This window comes from Aplidium turbinatum, chromosome 9, assembly GCF_918807975.1.
Source record: "Aplidium turbinatum chromosome 9, kaAplTurb1.1, whole genome shotgun sequence".
Taxonomy (NCBI): domain Eukaryota; kingdom Metazoa; phylum Chordata; class Ascidiacea; order Aplousobranchia; family Polyclinidae; genus Aplidium; species Aplidium turbinatum.
Genome location: NC_137480.1, coordinates 23,564,580 through 23,585,880, shown reverse-complemented (window position 1 = coordinate 23,585,880; position 21,301 = coordinate 23,564,580). Strand labels below are relative to the sequence as shown.

The 21,301-nt window shown below is 37.2% G+C and overlaps 1 protein-coding gene across 2 annotated transcripts in view; it reads right to left on the bottom strand.

Moving 5' to 3' along the window:
• Nucleotides 1-11,439, bottom strand: part of LOC145777357 (uncharacterized) — a 76,859-nt gene extending 65,420 nt beyond the window's left edge. Inside the window, exons 1-4 of one of the 2 annotated variants that reach the window (XM_082588717.1) lie at nucleotides 11,319-11,439; nucleotides 8,651-8,736; nucleotides 7,399-7,495; nucleotides 5,955-6,706 (exon numbers count right to left, since the gene is read on the bottom strand). In XM_082588717.1, the coding sequence (XP_082444843.1) occupies nucleotides 6,636-6,706; nucleotides 7,399-7,495; nucleotides 8,651-8,736; nucleotides 11,319-11,388 (324 nt within the window). In that variant the 5' untranslated portion in view covers nucleotides 11,389-11,439 and the 3' untranslated portion in view covers nucleotides 5,955-6,635. Of the gene's footprint in view, nucleotides 1-5,954; nucleotides 6,707-7,398; nucleotides 7,496-8,650; nucleotides 8,737-11,318 lie in introns of those variants that run through there. The other variant, XM_082588719.1, reaches the window with a different exon arrangement.
• Nucleotides 11,440-21,301: the final 9,862 nt, after the last annotated feature.

Below are 21,301 nucleotides of genomic sequence, written 5' to 3'. Positions count from 1 at the left end.
GGCAAATATCGAGCTCAAACAATTATTTCAAAATAAAGGCCTACTTGAATTTTGGAGTTGAGTTCCAGAGGGAAAGTATCCCAACTTGAAAACCAATGCCCAGAAAAACGCCTCTGTAGTTGGATCAACTTACGTATGTGAAGCACTTTTCAGCAAAATGATCACACTCAAAAATAAATATCGCAATCGGTTGACCGATCACCACCTCAAGCAGCTACTGCATCCTCTGCAATTGCGCCTCGCTTTGACAAACTTGTTAAAGCTCAAAGCCAATGCCAAGTTGGACATTAAATTGATTTGTGTTATTTTTCTTGTTGGTGTTGCTATTCGTTGGTACATGCTTTCATGCTTTAAAATTTTCGTTATAATTACTTGAGTGTTTTCATGCGGCTCCATACGTAGTCTGAAGTTTGAAATTTGGCCCCGACACCAAAAAAGGTTGGGAACCACTGGCCTATAGGATACTGTTAACAGAATATTCTCCAACGAAGAAGAGATGGAGCTTTGTGAATATCTTCAAGATGCAGCAAAGCATCACTTTAGCTACACGATCAAGATAGCTAGAATACTCATACTGGCATTCGAACTTGCTGTAAAATACAATAAAAAAATACCGAAATGTTGGAACGCAAATAAAACTTCTGGAAAGAAATGCTTCCGGCTTTTCATGCTAGTTAGTAGTTAGTAGACTGCTCACAAAAAGAAAGATCGGTTTCGACAATATTGGAATTGTTACAGTGTTCTTCAATGTGTTTACAGGAAGTGGGCACTGTGGGAACCCTACATGGGCAGTGTTAGGCATTCGTGTCCTGCAGTGCCCACTTTTTTTAAGCATTTTTATATTATACCATTATGCAAATACTACTTATCGTAGAATTTACATTAAACTATCAATAAATAGTGAAAAGATAGTAGGCTACTAAGACATAGCGTAGAAAAATCAATATTATTGACAAGCTTTTGAGGAAAAATTTCAAATACTCAGAAAAACTGGGCACTGTTGGGCTATCTCCCTACTAATGCAACTTTGTTATGTTTTTTTTTTCAAAATAACGCTTATTTAATCATTCCGCTTTCCTCGCTCGTAACCTGTTGCCTAAGACACGCGTGTTGAAATTGGTCGGCAGACAACTCAGCAAGTACTTCAAGCTTGTTCAATGCCCAATCCGGACTTGCTTGGTCATTGCTTGCTAAACTGAATTTGCTGACTTTTTACATGCCAGTTTTCAGCTTTCTCAGGTCTAACTTGCTCAGTTTCATCAATTACCAACTTCAGCCACTTGCTGAAATGTTGCTAGCTCAGTTTTGTCGTATCCAGGCTTACACCCGGTGATTGAAGATTTAGATTAAGTGGACGGGAAGGCAAGGAAGCCAATCTTCGTGTCCACCTTCAGGCATGCCTTTAAGTGTCCTGCCAAAGACACAGCCGCATGCTCTTGAGCGGGTGTCGAACCGGCGCCCTTACGATTGCCGTTCCAAGGCTCTCACCACTCGGCTATGCAGCCGACCTAGCTCAGTTGTTACTTGCTTAACTGCCATTTGCTCAATTTACAACTGCTGACTTGTGGGAGACTTGTTTAAATTAATGGCTTAAGGAATGGGATTGGGTCACAAGCTTCTCAAAAACTAAGAAAACCATGCGATATTCCAAAGTAACATACATTGTTTTGTTCGCTGATACGGTTAACAATCAGATTAACTTATTCCGGTGGTCAGTAAAGACTGTAAAGAAAGGTGGTAGCCTAACTACTAAGACGTGTTTGTAAAACTGTACTGAAGCACTACACAAACTTTTATCAAAAGTATATAACCTATATATTCACATAGGCTAAACTATTTATATCCTTCTATAGCTATGGAAAAACTTTATTTTTTTGCAAACCTTGTAAACACCAACTTGTACATAAATGTAGTTTTGATTTGATGTAGCCTGTCTGTATGGTCAAACACACACGGGAACCTTCAACAAAAATACAACATTACTGGACTATAAGATCGGACCAAATTCAAGCAAACATTGTCAAAATTTTGTAAAGATCCAACCCTCTAACTAATCTCTTTACTGAGCTATTTGCCTTTTAGGGCTATAATTTTTACATTTTCATTTTTTCTTAGAATTTTCGTTCTTTGGATTAGATTGTAGATGGACTATCATTATTCTCGGACTAAGAAAGCTTTTTTGGAACCTTAATCACAAAAGTCTTAGATAGTTAAAGACTTTAAAGCATAGTCGTAGAGACCTGGAACTCTTGCAACCCAAATTCTGTTTTAGATCCGCTGCAATTTACGTTATGATACAAACTGCAAATCCAAAGCTTGCTCTCTTATTCATGTAATTTTACTGTACTTTTCATACCAATTTTTGTACTAGTTTTATTGCTTTTTGTATCTGCGCCTTTTTAAGATATTGTTGAAACTAGAGTTACCACACAAACAAAGTGAGATCGTAGATTCTGAACTGGAAGTTAGAGATTAACATGGAAATTTTCCCCGGGCATTACAGCAAAAAAGCAAATAACAGTAGCAAACAACTCATGTACTCTGGAAAAACCCGCTGAGTAGTTTTTTTTTCTGAAAATTATGAAGTCTATTTTTAAACTTACAAGGATTTTAATCAGATCTTAGCCATCTCAAACTATGTGGAAACGTTTCCTTTTAGCAGATATTTATCGTTAACAGTCTAAGCCAGAGTTATGGCTTCCGGTAAACACAAAATAGTTTATTTTACATGTCAATCAAGCTTTCTGGTTGTTTCCAGAAAAGTTAGAATTCGTTGAATTCGCGACCACTTATAACCATGGAGGAATGTGGTGACGAATTTATGTTATAAGCTTAATGTGGACCCAAGGTTCAAAAATCAGTGATCTGTATGCCCATTTTTATTTTTCTATGAATTGTGTCAAAAATTAACAGAATTTTTGTGGCTTTTACAAAGAATTTCTCACTCTTTTTATCTGTAATAAATTTTTTGTTGTAATTACAATCATGGTAAAACCATGAGTAACCCATATCCTCCTGAATCAAAATTTTTTTGCAATTTTTTGTATGTATATTATTTTTAAGGTATCTTAACCAAATTGAACAATATTTTTGAAAAAAAAAATTGGTGGGGACAATTATCAACAATTTTTGGCCTGTCAGTTTAAACTGACGTTAGGAGCAGGAGGGGGCATATAAAATAAATACGAAAACGTTTTCTCGGTCAGTGTTTAGTCTAATGCGTATTCAACCAAAGCAATAATGGAAAAGGACAAAAAAGTCAAGATATCACTACATGTTAACGAATGAAATAAATGTCACAGTATCAAAAGATAGGAATGTTCTTGGTTGATTCAACGTCTGGCGATATTGATTTATCGTAAAAATGTACTTTATATTGGCTTGAAACCATTTCGTCTCACATGTTCACCCGGCTTGAGTTCAGCTGAAAGAGCCCAATTCTGGCATCATCTATTTCACGTGGTACTCCTTAAAACACTGTGGATGTAGGCCAACATTGCAGGTTTCCCAAAATCAAAGGGATATTCCAGAACATCCTGGTTTGGCGCAGCGGCGTTGCTTCCCTTTTATGATCCAGTGTTGGGCAGTGCTGTATTTTATATGGGGTTGCGGAGATGCCCTGGGTCTGGAAACAGTATATCTGAAACATCTTTTCGATAAAGCTGGTGGTAACTTTCAACAACTGCTCTTCTGAAGCCCAGAGCATCTAAACGAATTTGACCAGCATCGGTTTTGCAATGGCGATATATTTGAAAAGCATTGTTGACTGCCATATCAATACAAAAACGAAATAATGGCCACCACCATTTTTTGCTTCTCAAGTTGATCATATACTTTGAAACATTTTGATCCAAACGGTCAACACCACCCATGTGTTGGTTGTAAACGTGTATTACATTTGGCTGCTGAATATCAATCTTTTTTCTCTCTTGCTTACTATATCGCTTCGCTTTTTGCAGTGGGTCTTTTCCTGCAAAGGTTGACAGAACATTTACTACTTTTCTGTCTTTCCATCGGATAGCAGCAATGTTATGTGATGTCTCCACAGCAACATCCGAGGTACCTCTGTGTAACTTGTCAACTTCATTAACTCCCTTGAGGGGAGGATTTTCCATGCGGTTAACTCTGGCTGTTCCTGTAGTTGCAATAGACTTTTCACGAAGGTATCGCAGAAGTCCCGGACTTGTGAAAACGTTGTCCATAACCACATGATAGTTGGAACTGGACTCGCTTTGTGGAGGTAGATGTTGCATCAAATGAGCTACTACTGCAGCACCCATTCCAAATCCAATATCCTCGTACTCTTCCAGCTGGGAGTCTTTTCCTGCATAAGGGCGGAATTGTACGCAGTAGTCTAACGGCTTCGCTAGCACCCACAGCTCATGGCCAAACTTTATAGACTTTCCATGAATGTATTGTTTTGCGCCATGTTTCCCAAAGTATGGTACCATGCTTTCATCCACACTCACATGTTGTTCAGGTTTGTAGTTTGCAAGGCATTGTTTGTTCACTGCAGCAAAGAATGGCCGGAGTTTGGAAAATTTGTCACTTTTGTCTAATTGCTGTTTGTCAGAGAGATGAAGAAATTGCTTACATTCTTCAAATTCATTTTTTGTCATCAGTTCAGTTACCATTTGGTTGTTGGAATCCTTTCGCCTCTGCCAATACATCTCTTGTCGTGACATTTGATTATATCCGCTTAACAGAGGGATCGCTATAAATGATTTCAACTTTTTTAACGTCATTGTAAATGTGTGATTGCCTTTTTGCCTGGCATACTTATTTGATTCCATCTGGAAGAGTACGAGATCCAATTCAGCATTAGCCAACAACTGTCTACCACATAGATTGTCTGGAATACAATCTATTTCACCACCATCATCTTCATCTGTATCCATGCCATCATCTTCAGGAGGAAATATAACTAAATTTTCTTTAGACACGACTTCTGATATTGATTCTTCATCAGTTTCTAACCTTTCAAGAGCTTCCAATGCTTCAAAAACTGTCAATTTGTTGCTATCATGCAAATGTTTCGCCATTGCTATGCTGTATGAAATCAAAAGATGTATGATATATCACTGCTTTTAACTTCAAAATGAAACAGTTATACCATATTATGTTCACCAATTGACCTAGATTAAGTTTTCATTTGCTAATATATCAACGTTTTGCTTGAGAATCAAAATGTTTGCAAAATAACCCCTAAACTCAACTATTCTGCTCATAATTTGTAAAATCATTTACAATTTACATGCTCCCTTTTTACAATTATCATTTACAATTTACATGCTCCCTTCTGCCCCTAGCGTCAGTTTAAACTGACGGAAGCGGAAATGGTACAAAACTTAAACAAACAATTAATTTTTTCTAAGTATGCAAAATATGGATACAACAATGTTAGTTCTATCTAATTTCATGGTTTATGTCATTATAACGCGATCCAGTAAAAATTGACACCGGTATAATTACGAACAACAAAAAATATCCATTTTGGAAATTTGATCCGTTATATCCAGTCGAAGGATAAACAGAATTTCACTAAATGTACTATAGTGTTAGGTACAGACCTTACGAACCTCATAACATACTAACTGGGTTTCGACAAAACGGTTTGTAATCTAGAAACCATCTAAATGCGCTGTCAGTTTAAACTGACGGTAGGAGGATATGGGTTAATAGACTCCTGACTAACGTTTACATTTCTAAATTAAGCATTGGTTAACAACCTGCTGCCTAAAAACAATTAAGTTGAACATACAAATCCTTATGAAAAGAATTAGCTTTTTGTACAGAATAAGAATTTTTGTAGTTAGGAAACTGAACCTTTGTACAAAGTCCTTTGAAGTTTCAAACATCGCATCAGGGGCTCAGTGCGTCCGGACGCATAGTTTGAAAACCATAGCACTAGCAAGACGCACAAGCTAACATTATGGTGCAACATGAAAGAGAAACAGATTGATAAATGTATTGGAGGCTTTACGAAACAAAGAAACGTAGCGCTACTGCTGAACAAATACATACAGTATACATACTATCCGAATTGTCACACGTTTACAAGTTGAATAATATCTCGTTGCTGAACATCGCGCAAACGGAAGCACGCCAATGGCACAACGACACACAAAGTTACCTTAAAAACAACACAAAAATTGAACAAAGTTTTCAGCAAGTTACTTTCAACTATTCTCTTTTGTCTTTATATAATGTTAAAAATACTCCAGAAAACACTTCTAGCAACTGCAAGGTTGAAAACAGCTGTAACATGGCAATACCAGGTATAATGTAATACAGTAGATGTACTGTATATATTAAGTCAAAGGGGTTTCAACTTGGGATCTACTGACCTAAGAGGGGTCCGTGGAACGTTTAAAAAGGAAAGTGAATGCACAGGTTCAAAACAATGTTAGAAAATCTAAGCACTAAATTTCAAACATACACTATACGACTAGTTTTTCTAAAATCTTCGTTTCTTTTAGAAAAGTAGCAGCTCTTTGGATTGATGATCGTTTTGAATGAATGGAATCAATCACTGAGAAAAAAGTTGAATACACTCTGTTGGGTTTTGAGCTAAAGACTATAGAAGCATGAATAGTAAAGTCGACGAAAGCGTTTTGATTTCTGTAGAATTAGCATTATGAGAAAGGAGATGCTCTGTGTACGAAAAGTGTACACTCCCATGCAACACGACACATTATGCAGGCCCCTGAAAAACAAATCGCACAGCACGCTGAAAAAACTTAATGTAACTCTAACAAGTAAAGCTCCCTTTTCTAATGGTAAACCTACTAAAAACCACTGTTTTGTTTTATAAGTAAAGCACATTTTAAGAACAAATAAATACCAATTTAAACTGCTGAAAGACGATTTCTTTTTGTAATTCCATCCCTTGGTAGACTAATACGTAAACGTGTATAATATCATAAATATGTCAAATATCTTTGATTCCTCGCCAAGATCAATGATTTCCATTTATCAAAAAATTCCCCACCACTACTATTAATATAATTAACCCTAAGGGAACGTTCAAATATTACGTAACGCCTTCGAGGGGGAGGGGGGGTTTATGCAAAACGTTACGTTAGCGTCACATCGTGGGGAGGGGGTTCAAGCAAAACGTTACGTAACGCTTTCGACCACGGAATGGTAGTTTTTTGTGCTGAATTCGTAGTGAAAAAGCGTTACATGGGGGAGGGGGGGATTGAAAAAAGCGTTACGTTGGCGTTACATGGGGGAGGGGGGGTCAAAAATTCGGAAAAAAAGCGTTACGTAATATTTGAACGTTCCCTAACCTAAAGAACAGTTTTGTTTAATTTTCAGTTATAGTAAAATTATCTTATATAACTTCATTCATTCGAGTAACTTTCCCACCACCAACAAAGTTTAGTTTTTGCCTACTTCTGCGAGGTGTATGAGTGATACGTCCACAACGCGGTGACACTGTGTATCTTCCGCTTGAGTTTCTCAAGCAATACAACTGACAAAGTCGATACAACTGAAAAAACAAATAATAAATATTACAATGGAATAATTCTGAAAATAACTATAATAATAATAATATTAATAACTATATTTTAGTCCTCAACTGGAAAATACAATTTAGGCCGGAAATAGATTAGACGGTTTGCCTTTCAGAGAAAATCAAATTAGTAGAAGAAGGAATCACTTCCATTAAGATCAAATGGATTTAATTTAGACCTGGCCATAAAGGTTTGTCCTGAAATAAAACTTTGATGATGATTCTTGTGTTTATTTTCATAAACTCTGGTTTGCAGAAAACTTACGTGAAACAATATAATCGATGAGTTAAATTATTACCATTACCGATTACGATTACCCCACATCATAAAATGGTCTTGTGGTCACATTTACGTCATTGCTAGGGTGATTTTTTTACTACTAAAGTTACTTTTCTTTTAGTTGTACCAATTAACAAAAGACATGTAGAACCGAAATTTCATGGTTGTGGGGTCAATATTTAAGAAGTAATAAAGTTACCAAAAGTCACTTTTTGTGGTTTTAGGTTACTTTTCATTTGTTAGGTCACTTTATTTTGCATACTTTTTTGCCTAATTTCCTTGTTTATTTATCTTTTATTGCTACTGGAGAGATGAATTTACATTCTATGTAGGCCTAATGCCAAGACTTTTAATATATCTTCTACCATGTTACGGATTTTAGGTATCGCGTGTATTCCCGAAAACTCGTAAAGTAATTTTTTTCGATGAAACAAATTGTGTTAACTATATTTAACCACTTGTTTTCCCTGCAACAGCTAAAGTGTTTGATTGACAGAAACTTTCTGCCAGAGAATGTAAAACATTACATATGTGTAATTTGAATGTGCAACTATAATTTGAGCACAAATTGAAGCTAATTTAAATGTTTTTTTTATGTTGAATTGCTTCTTTTTCTTTCGTTTTCTTGTTTTCGTTGAATAAAGTTACTTTTTGGTTACTTTTTTGCAAAAATAAAGTCACTTTTTTGAATTTTTTAGGTTACTAAAAAATCGCCCTAGTCATTACCAATGTAATCATTCAATCTTGATTTGCAATAACATGCAGTATTGTCAGACAGGGACCCTTCATAGTAGCACTTCTATCAATCCCTGATTGTGATGCAGTAGAATTGCTTTTGTTTTTATAGTTACCCGCGCAGGCATCCCAGGTGTAGTAGACCTTGGCCTCATTAATCCTCGAAGAACCAAAGCTTTTCTAATGGCCTCGAAAAACTCATCTGATAATAAGCAAGAAAAGTTTCGTTAGTTGCAATTCATACACTCTCTTTTAACTGACAGAGCTTGACAGTGAGTTTGTTGTACCCTAAACACACGAAGACGAGTAATTTATTTCAATGTACTTTTTGTATTCTGTAAATGTTTAAAATAAACCTGATTAGTGATTATGTTAAATTTGATTATGTTACTCTTTGTATGCCTATGATACTCTTTTAAAGTGACCCCATTTTTGTAGGCTACAGTATAGTAGGCTACTGTATGTTAACCCAACCTCAAGAATTTGTAACTTGTAAAGCTTGTACTTGTAAGCTGGTAAAGCAAAAAAATATTGCTCTTGTAACTAGTTGTTAAATTAACGTACTGTATAAATAAGGGGGGTCGGAAATATTAATTTTAGCCCTGATTTTAGAATACGACAGTATGCATTAAGACCTCTGGCACAAAAATGTTGTTCCAGACTTTCAATTAAAGAATAAAAGGACTGATTTGTTGTCTACGTAATAATTTTTTTGAAAAATTGTTGATAATGTATACCCCACCAAAGCATCAAGAATCGGTAAAACATCAAAAATACTAAGTGAAGCAAATCAATCGAAACGACCAAGCTTCTCTTGTTGAATTTCAATTGAAAACTTTGGAAGATGCTGCACTATTTTATTTTTTAAATAATCACTTTGGTTGTTCGACATGAGAAACAAACTGAGAAAACAAGAAAGTTTCAATTTATCTCAGTTTTACTTCATTAAAAAAGAAAGGGTATTCTGTTTTGTCATTATTCAGTTCAGTAGGCCTTAGCCATAATAAGGGCCGTAGGCATTTCTCTCTCGAGCAGCTTACTGCTCATAACCAGGAGAAGAAATAGGGTGACCCAAAAAAACGGGCCTCGCGTACACTTTATGCCATATCTCCTTTATTTCTTCACCGATTGCCCTTATTTTATAGGGCATGGCAGAATCAACGACCGTAAGTACACCAAGACCCCAGTGGGAGTTGGGACAAAGAATACACTGTGTTAAATTTTACTGCAAAACAAGCTCGTTTAAGAAAACCCAGCACAATTTCATGCATCAGTTCGAATGTGAAAATGCTCCATCCAAACGCAGAATTCAGAACTGGGTGGACCACTTCGAGAAGTATGGGACCGTGGAGAACCTCAACACTGCCAGTGAGAACCGTCCAGGCCACTCGGGACGTCCCAAGAAGCGGACAGCCGAGTTGGTCGAAAGTGTGAGGGAGTCTCTCCAGCAGAGTCCGAAACGCTCTGTGCGTAAACGAAGTCAGTCTCTCGGTATGTCCTGTGAGACTTGCAGGATAGTGCTGGTGAACGAATCAGGGCTTGCCACCCATACAGAATACAGACGATGCAGATCCTTACAGCCTCAGACAAGAAGCAGAGGAGCGCTATGGCAGTCAAGATGCTCGAGAAGATCGAGGGGACACCAGGCTGCCTTAACCTCCTTTGGACCTCAGGTGAAGCCCACTTCCATCTTGACGGAAAAGCGAACTCCAAGACAAATGTCTTCTGGGGGTCCTCCAGACCCACTGAAGTAGCCACCAAGCTTCTGCACTCTCCTCAGTGCACAGTGTGGGCTGTAATCTCAGTCAGAGGCATCATCGGACCAATCTTCATCGAAGAATCTGGCACAGCAGTGACAGTCAACAAGGAGCGGTATGTGGAGGTCCTCATAACCTTCAAGAGTGAGCTCCAGACCCTCTACCCGTCGCTCATGAGCAAGTTCGGGTTCCAGCAAGACGGGGCAAGTTCTCACACCTCAAACCAGTCCCGAGATTGGCTGAAAGAGAACTTCGGAAGCCGAGTGATCAGTCTCAAGACTGATTTTGAGTGGGCACCCCATAGCCCGGACCTAAACCCCCCAGATTTTTTCCTTTGGGGCTATCTTAAGGACAGTGTACGCAGGGAACCCAGAACCATCACGGAACTCAAGGAAGCCATCAGGGAGGACATGAAAGCCATTCCCAAGTCAATCTGTAAGAACGTCATGGACAACTTCATGCTGCGCCTCAACAAATGCACGGAGGTAAATGGAGGCCATCTAGAACACATGCTGTAGAACAAAGAAAAAAAGGCCAAAGACCTTAGTGTTTTGATGTGATGTTTTCAACATAATAAACTAGTTATAACCAAAGTTTCATTTCATTCGGACAAAACACTAAGAAACGGGGCCTAATTAGATTTGGGGCCGTTTTTTTGGGTCACCCTGTAGGAGCTATGCTGTAGTCAAGGGGACGTCACTTCGCAATCGATGGTATGCCTTTAAGTGTGTTGCCAAAAGCATATGCTCTGGATCGGTGTCGAACCAGCGCCCTTTCGAACGTCTAACCATTGTTCTTGCAACTCAGCTACAGGCTACAGCCTGTATTGCGTATTGTCATTATTACGAAATGAAAGTAGACCACTTATATCTTAGGCTATATTTGGTTTTTCAACTATTGAAGCTTTAAGTGTAAAAAGTACACTATCATGATCAAAAGCAAATAACAATAAAAATATTGATTTTGAAAAAACCTATATAAGTTAACTAAAAAACTCCTTTTAAACAGTCTTACTATTAAAACTTACCATTTAAGGCTTCTGCACCGCTGTACATATGCATAACCAGTAAGAAAGTACATATGACATGGAGTTTCATTGTAAACTGTTTCCAGTCAAACTTACAACTGTCTTCCCTCAATCAAGCAACAAAACCTATTGCAAATAATATTTTGAAAAAGAAAAAGGAATTTTTTATTTAAACTTGTCCAACCATCAACAAACTGTTCTGTTTTCTACAAACAAAACACCGGAGCACAACGGCTTATTTTCTTCTTACCTGTAGTCTATACAAAGTGTTTGGACCATGCAAAAAGTTTAAACTGATCATTTTACTCGGTCTGAAACGCGTTGGAACGTTTGCAGTTTGTCGCTTCTACCTTTTTCTAATCCTCCTCTATATGTTAGGCATATAGTGTTTTTGCTATGATGGTCAGGAATTAAAACAAACTGAATTATCTCTTACTTTTTGTATTATATTTCAATGGGTACAAAATGAACATAACGAAGTTGTTTTCAAACATGGGCCTATAGTTAGCTCGTGCCAAACGAGCCCTGATTTTTTGATGTACAAGGAAATAAAACAATGAGATAATCAAATCTATGATTCAGCATATTAATTCTAATCTCACAAAAAATAAACTAAAAACTATATATCAAAGTTTCTGACACATCATTGTGTTCTGATAAGAAAAAAGGACAGATTTGTATGTTTGCTGCACACCAAGGTAGGCTAAGCTCTTTACCAAACTTTCATCAAATGTAAGAGCTCGATGTTTTCGCTGCTGTTGCTTTAGCGGAATAACTTCCGCCAAAAAGAAAATTTTTATTAACTCCGTATTAGTAATAACAAGCTTTATGTCTTAATAATAACATTAAGAAAGACGATAGTCGTGAGATACCTTCACAGGATATTCATTGTTTACAGTTTGCATATCGCTTTGTTACCGTGAATGTATCACAACTTTTGTAGGATATGCTTGCGAAATACTGACGTAACAAACATTAGAAATAAAGCGTTATGTGATGTGAGTTGGTTCCTCTACAAATATCGACCATGGTAACCTATTAGCAGTGCCGGTCTTTGGGGCGTGCAAACCGTGCGATCGCACAGGACCCGCAAATTAGGGGGCCCGCAATTTACTCAGAAAATGCAGTAAGTTAAATTTTGTCATTTCCAATGGGAAAAAAACAAATTTTTTCCATTCCACTTTCCATACCCAAATTTTTGTTGAACATGCTCTCAGAATGCATCAAATTCAAAGTAATTTTTACAAATTTTCTGGGGAAGGCCCTTTCAGACCCCCGCCGCTGGGTGCCGCCTTCAGCGAACACGCCGTCAGGTTTCGCCCGACGGCGTCAAACCTTCCTCCCTTTCAAAATACCTAGCTACGCTACTGAATTGGATCATTCTCATTTGGGCCGCAAAGAATATTTCGCACAGGGCCCGAAATACCCTAAGACCGGCACTGCCTATTACTTTCCTTTCAAACACCATTTGTCAATCAAATACCCACTTTAACGCAGCAACTTATTTTATGTTAAAGTGGCTACTTGTCAATCAAAACCTGAGTCGTAGCAGGAGTGTTGAAGATTTTAGATTTAAGATTAGTCCGCCTGAATAGCTCAATTGGTTAGCACGTGATCAAGCGCCACTGGTTCGACTCTCGGTGTGTGCGTTTGAAGAATTCTAACGACTGCTTTCCATTCAGCGGCACCTAATGGATGGAATAATTCTCTGGTAACAACATTTCAACAACCATAAACTTCGCTCTGCTAATTTCTGTAACCGACCCTACGTCAAAAGCCTCTGCAGTCTACAAGTGTGCGAAACTACCAGGAATAACCTATCAGGGTTTTGTCAGTACGAGGAATAAGATTCAAAAACTAACCAATCAAAATTTATACTACGTGGACTGGAAGGCAAGGGAGCCAATCTTCGTGTCCACCTTTAGTTAGTGTCTTTAAATGTCCTACCAAAGACACAGACAGGTGCTCTTTAGCGGTGTAGAACCTGCGCCCTTTCGAACGTCGAGTCAGTGCTTTCACCACTTGATTATGCAGCTGGCATACCTCATAATCGTCATCGTGTGAGCCTCTGGTGCCCAGTGCCTATCATTTTACCACTTGATTCACGATGTTCCCGGACTACGCTGGAAGGCTACTGCAGAGTAGCTATAGTCTTTAGTTTCATCATTCAAGACATACAGACCTTCCACTCCATTAGGTGACTTGAATATGGTGCAATCGTTAGTAATGTGTTCTGATTCATAGTGATACTGTTGATAAGAGGTAAGGTTGTTTGAAACCACCTTTTTTGAGTCGAAAGAAAAATCTTCAACAAAAAAGTTCATCACAAATGAAATCAAGAAAAATAATTTTCAGTCGAAACAAACGTGTGTTGTTTGGAACTGCTCCATCATGACGCAGTGGAAGCAAAGCGTTTCTGGTAAATAAGCCTCAATGTGAGCAAGATGAAAGTCTATCTTAGTTTTGTCTGTCTGCCCTTCTTGTACTAACTTTCAGAAGCGTCACTTGTCGCGGCTTTAATTCCCATTGCTGGTATATAGTTAACTAATCAAAGTTGTAGGTAAAATTTGATCATGTAGGGTCATGAGAAGCATAATTCGGGGCCATGGAAAGGACAATTTGGGGCCATGGGAAGGATAATTTGGGCCCGATATTAGTGAGATTTTTGGGCCAATCATTTCAATACATTTCTATAAAAAGCGCACTATACTTAATGGTTTCTTCAAGTTACCGAGCCCTTGAAAAGATCACAGCCCCATACAGCCACAAATAGAAAATTGGTAAATAGTAGCATCATACGAAGAGGAAATGCACATTGACTAAAAACATTTAGCGTACCAAGTGCAAAGGAAATATGACTTAGTTAAAGGCAGTATGACTTAGGGGCTATAATTGTAATTTTCTTAAGCGATGGAATGACAGCATAATAATTTCATATTGATTGTTTTGTTGCATTTTCCATCCATGAGGTTGATAAGAACGCAGTTTCCTTTCATTTTCTGAAAAATACTGTTGGACAAACTAGAATTGTTTGCAAAACCAGAGATTAGATTAGAACTACAATTAGAGTGAATAAGTTTTTACCAAATTAGATCAGAATTATAATTATTGACAATTTGCTCTAATTCATCGAATTAGACATCTAAGTTAGTTTCCAGCAAGTTTGAAACAGACTGGGTTTTCAGGAGAGTATCAATTCTTTTTCTTTCATTGTCGAACTTGATTCCAAGCATTGACTGCCTCTGGTATGCAAAGTTTCCAAGATGTAACTACATTTGCTTTACTTTAGTTTGCTTGGCATTATTGTTTGGCATCGAGCACTATTTTTGTAGTGTTGATAGTTTTTATTGTATGAGTGATACTGCTATTTCGCATTTATCAAATGCTGGCATTTGCACAACAATCTAACCTCTTAGTGTAATTTATTAAGAATCAATTTCGCTATAGTAATAGCATCTTCAGCTGGAACAGGAGCTCCCAACCTTTTTTTACACCGTGGGCCCCCTTTGAAAATTTTAAAAAATCAATGGCTCCCTTATTTTTTTCAACCTTTTGGAAAAATTAAGAAACGTCTTTTTAATTAAAAAAACTTGTTTAAGCCTATACAGCAACCGGTAAAGACCATTTCATGGAGATTTGGGAAAAATGTACTAGTATTTTTAGTAAATTTTAATTTATTTCTTTTGTTATATAGTGTTGGAGTGGACAGAGATGATAAATTAGAAAAATATCATTTTTCAAATTTTTCCATGGCCCCCCTGAAAAAGGCTCATGGCCGACTAAAGGGCCATGGCCTCCAGGTTGGGAATCCCTGAGCTAGAACATGTAAAAAAGAAAATTTGAAAATTACATAAAATGAAGAAATAAAGCAAATTCCGATATTATCAACACGCATAAAAATTCTATTTTAAATAAATGGTTACATAAAATTAAATTCAAAAGCTGCAAGTCTTAATCTTAAACTGGTGTTCTGCCACGATTTCCAACAATATACTAGTATACAAAATTCAAGAAATACATGAACATTATCGTCAAGTAATTACAACAGTTCAACAAGACGAATACAAAAAAACGCAATTTAGTTTACAGTCCATTGCAATATTACATTGATACGACGTATTGTATTAATGGTGTATTTTGTATACCATACTAAAGTCAAAAATGACATTTCAATTGAATAGTGGTCGTGTGATGTGAAGGGCGCACCTCAAGCCATGGCGACAGAGTAAGCAAGTTCCTGTAAAAGAGTTTACAAAACAGGCTGGAATGAAAAATAACAATTAAAAATTTAAATAACAATCTTTTGAATACCGGTTGGTTTCTGACAGGGTTGTCAATGTTTTTTCAAAATAATATTAATCAAACGCCATGGGGCCAGGCATATTTTGTTCACTCTTTTCAAACCCGAGAAGCACCTAGCCCCTAGAAAGGAAAGGGAACAAAACCTGGAAAGGCAGCTAGTAAAACGACAAACAAAAGCCAGAGGACACCCCACATAATTTAGAACTTCCCGTTGTACAAACCACCACATTGTATAAAAGGCCTGGTTTCCATTGACGATCACACTAGGCAATTTGTGATATTTTATAGGTCACCTGACAAGCACCAGGCACCCAACAGGTGCCCAGATTTATAGATACAAGAGAGAAGAATTTTTTATTTAAAAAAGCGCTAAATCTGTTCATTTTTCCATTGATAGCCATCAATTGAAAATAATTATACTTTCATAATTATACCCTAAGCCTAGTTATTAATCAGTAATACAATTAACCCTGAACATTAACAACAGGCTAACAAAGCATTTACTAATATGTAGGTTATACAATAAACGCAAAAACCTTAGCCGTTCCTATTGTTTCAACTGGATTTTTAGCTCTCAGCTAGACTGTAGCCTAATATAAGCTCAAAAGACAATAATTAATTGCATTATAACGAACTAGACTCGTTCATAACATAATAACTGTTTAAAGTTTTTGTGGTGGCCGTTGTGGATAACTGCATACAATTTCGAAATTGTGGACCCTTTAAAATTTCAATAACCTCTATGAACCCCAATTGGTCTGCTGATCTTAATTTGAGTACCGCTGCAATAAGCGAAAGAACAAACAACTCCTTCTTCGTATAGACTTCTGGAGCCGAGGGTCTATTATTTTGCCACAGCAGGTACACGATATTCCTGGACTACACTGAACTGTTACTAAAGAGTAGCCAGTCTCAAGTTCCATTATCTAGGACACACAGTCCCCACTCCTCCAAGTGGGCCGAAGATGGTACAGTCGTTGATGATGTGGTTCATGGTCTGTTCCACAGGACCACATTTGCAAAAAGAAGAAGAGACCATTCCCAACTGGAGCATGGTTGATTGATAAATCCCGACGCCCGAGAGTACACGATTAAGGAGCACCCATGCCTGTCTAGAAAGGGGCAGGTTGATGGGGCGTATGTCGGCGTTGTGATGGACAAACGGAGTCTGATGGTATTTGACTGCCATTCACATTTCCTTTTATGGTCCGTCCTATTAGCCATAGAGATGTTTTGTTTATCAACTTAATCAAACAGAATTTGAGCAGCTGGCACGTATGAGCGTTGATTTCAGTCAACGGAGCGCTCGTTTGAAGAAGCAAAGACTTTGGTTGATTTGGTTTTGAATCTTTATCCTCAACCTTGGAAAAACCTTGATTGGTTATTCCTGGTAGTTTTGCATACTTGTAGAGGCTCTTGACACAGGGCCGGATACCGAGATTAGCAAAGTGAAGTTTTCCGATTGTTGAAGTATTGTTGCCGGGGAATTATTCCATTCACTAGGTGCCGCTGAATGAAGAGCTGTCTTGAAATGCGTTGCTCAAGCGCACACCCTGAGAGTTGAACCAGCGCCGCGTGATCTTGAGCTGGGCGTTTAACCTTGGCGTAAAGAAACTCGAGAAGGTCAAATCAGGGTTTCTCCCTGTTTCCTAGTGGCCTGAATGAAAATTGGCTGATACCTTTGGGTTGAGTAGGAGGACAAAATGGTTTGTAGTGGCCCAGTCAGCTAGCAGTTCTCCATCGCTGTTTATGTTGTTGCCTGAGTCAGTGTGCTGGCAGTTGAAGTGTCAAGCGTATAGACTGGGGAAGGAGAACATTAGAAGAGATGATGGCAACATTCACAAGAGTGGGGGCCTGTAGATATTGACGATGTTGTAGTCAGAGTGGGTCTCCTGGAAAAGGGTGACGAGTGCCTGGATGGTATGGGCATTGGGCAAGCTGCTTCACAACTTTGATCTCACTTGTTACCTAGCTTTCTATGTTGAGCTGCAGGATGGTGGGGCATCTAAACTTGTCAGAAACATTACTTCTGCTTTCCATTGCCTCCTGCAGCTGTGTCATCCGAGTGTAGGCTCTTTATTGGCACATTTCATTTCTCAATTGCTTACTTGCAGATGTCACTGAGAGGATGGGGCTTGGGAAACCACTTTTCTTCCTTCCCAAAATAATTAACAAATAACTGAAGCGTCTGTTTGATTGATGACGTCAGTAACATCATTAACAATGTCAAAATCGTCGGCTTGACGTCAGGTAACGTCAGTAGCAATGATTAAGAACGATTGATTTTTGTAGAGTAAGGAATCGACGTGTTAGTTAAATTTCAAGTTAGGCAATGTAAATCAAATTCAAACATTTTCAACATAAAACGTTTATGATTGAAATAGCATACCGTTTGCTAATTTGAAGCAAATATAACACTGTTGCGTTGTCTTACACCAATGCTCTTCAACTCGGTTTTTGTGAGTTTAAAGGGTTTCACGTGAGCAGCATTGCAGCCAGATATACCAGTCGAAGTAGACAGTATCACACTAAATCAGAAATACTTGTTTTATTGATAGCGTTTTTGCCACACAAGAGTGGCTTCTTCAGTATAGTTTTATTTAAATAGACTACTTGAAGATTTCATTTTAATAAGGACCTTCTGATGATCCCCCTTTTAGGGTGAAAAAGGCTGTAGAGGTTCTAGAAAGTAGTAACTATATTTGATGTATAATTTGCTCTGCTTAGCTTTTTTGCTTGGCATTGAGAACTTTTTGTAGCATTAATAGCATTTATTGTTTAAATATATTATATAATTATCATTGTAATTATCATTAGACAGAATATAATTATCATTCTATTTGAATAAGAATATACTGAAGAAGCAACACTTGTGTGGCGAAAGCTGCATCACTAAAACAAATTTTTCTGATTTAAGTTGATACAGTACTTTTGTTTTAAATATCTTACCACATCACGCATTCCTTTGGATCATTATTTAAATCTCTAGTTCAATCATAAAAAGATTTGATGAAAAACTTAATAACGAAGTTTTGTTTTGGAAAGGTATACAGTAGTTGCTCAAATGCTATTTGGTTCATGCATCTGCTGAAATTAAATGCTGTTATGGCAGCATTATTTTAGCTAGGCAAAGTTATCACTATAGCTTACCAGGAAGTGGGTAAGCTTGTTCATTAAAAGAGTTACTAGCCGAAAACTACTAACACCCTCAAGCCGCAAAATGTGTAGTGTCAGTAAATTAGGTAAAATGCAAGCGTTCTGAAACAACTACCGTAACACAGTATCAGTAGCATGGCTTCAGCTCTTGCAAATCTGGCTTGTAACTCCATGCAATTTAGTTTTGTATTTTTGCCATTTTGGATCTGAACTTGCCTCTTCAGCAGAGCGTTGGTTCTAATTCTGACACAAGGAAAATGATAAAATGTTTTTAACATTATGTTTCTTTAAAAAACTTTGACTTTGTTTCGAAAACTTAAAACTGTTTGAGACGTGTCTGATATAAACTTTTAAGTTATGAGGTAACAGCACTTTCTCTATTTGAGATATTACTACAGCTAGGAGAGCCACAAAAATATGTCGGAGATACGTATGCTGCTCGCAAGCCGCAGTTCGCCCACCGTTGCACTGTACTATGTTGATATGGATCTGTAAGATGGTGTAATGGCTATTACTTGAACTTGTCAGGAAGATTGCTTTCACTTTTCTTTGCTCCTTGCTATTGTAGGTTACAGCAAGTGTTTACTTCCAAACGCTTTGGGTGCAATGGTTTTACGAAGCGAAATTTAATTTTAACGCAAGCCAAAAAACGTATGAGTATTTTTATTTCTAATAACCTTAAATCACTTGCTGCTGCTTTTTTTTATACGTTTGGAGTAAGACAAGATAAAACTCACTGCTAAAATTCTACCATACTTACTAATTTTAAAGATAACTAGCCTATTCTAAATAAATAATGAAAGTAATTTAATCCACTGACGTTTGTTTTTTTAGGTTTCTTATCAGCTGTAGTTGTTTCTGCAGTAGTTGAAGGCCTTGTAGTTATAGGATACTTTGCTGCCATTGTCGCAGAGACTGTAGATTCAAAAGTATTTGCTGTTGTAGAAAGAGGTCTAGTTGAAAGTGGTGTTGTAGCTACAATATCAATTTTCATTGCTTGTGTATCCAAACCATTCGGAAATGTTTCCACTTTTTCTAAAGAAAAGCAAAACGTTAAATAGAAACTTTGGTGTGCGTTTGATTATGGCCACCTGGAGTTTAGGTAGCTATCTTTAGGTGGCCATGGTTTGACAAAACCAACATAAGATCGAAACTTCTTAAACTTTATTTTAATCTCACTAATCGTGCGCCAGCAGTTCACGGCTTATGCCAGGATTATGTTTCCGAAGACACTTCTTCAGAGCGTTGGAAAAGACACCCACAATCAATCAACACACACTTAAAACATACTTTGTATAAACTGTATAATTGTTTTAAGCTGTCATTTGTTTTCATCCTTTTATCATTATTTTTTAACCGCATCTTCCTGATCAAACTTGTTAATGCTACAAAAAGTTACCTTAATTTACAAAATTAATTAGTTAAAAAGTTACCTTAATGCTACAAAAAGTTACCTTTTAAAAAACAATAGATTTGATGTTCTGCTAAATTATTGGATTTGAAATCTGATCAAAAAAGTTTTGCTACGATCATGACCATTGTCAAACATTTTACCAAGGGTACGTAACAAGGTGGCGATGGGATAGATATATAAAAAATGTAATAGTGCTGGGTGAAATAATAACTAAGCACTTTAAGCTTTTGTTTTTTAACAATTTGCAAGCTAGCTAAAGGTTTTAGGCGGGAAGAAAAACTTATTGAAACTGGCTAACTAGTTCTGAAAAAAAGAGCGAGTTGTTCTAGCCCGTTGTCAATTACCGCTTATACCGTATATTGGTCATTGTGTCATTTAAGCGTACCTGACGCGTCACAAACCAAACCTTTAGGTACGTTATTGCTGTTCTTACCAGTGATAGATTCTGAACCATAATGACCGCAGATGACCATCAATAAAGTGTAGAAAATGTAATACTTCATTGTGAAGGTCTTGAAAAATATATAAATATGTTTTATTTGACAAAGTAATGGTATGGTTTACGATTTTCTGTAAATAAAAGATTAGAGGATCAATCTGAACATCATTTGTAACCTTTGAAGTAACAGTTTCATCCTAATTGTTACACGACTTCTTCCTTTATTTTTTCGTGCTGACCACGGTTTGTAACGTTGAACAAAAAGCTTCGTCATACGTGCATTGTATCTTTTACGCTATACGACGCTTTGCCTTGATTTAGTTGCTTGATTTGATTATTATCCTCGGATTGGGAAAGCTTCTTTGAAAGATTAATTCTGGCAGTTTCGCATACTTGTAGAGCAGGGGTTCCCAACCTTTTTTAATTATGGTTTAACATTTCAATAACATTTCGTATAATTTTCGTATTAATAATGGTATAATTCGTATTGAACGATATTTTTCCCTTCTACCGTTGCTTTGCCTTCCTAAAGTTGTCTTTCTAGGTCAGTCACTGATATGTTTACAATCTCTTCTGGCTTTTGGTTATGTTTACAATATAATAAACCAAGTTCGAACGTTTCCAGCAAAGTACTTTGCTTTTTCCTCGTCTCTTTTTTTTTTGTTATCGATG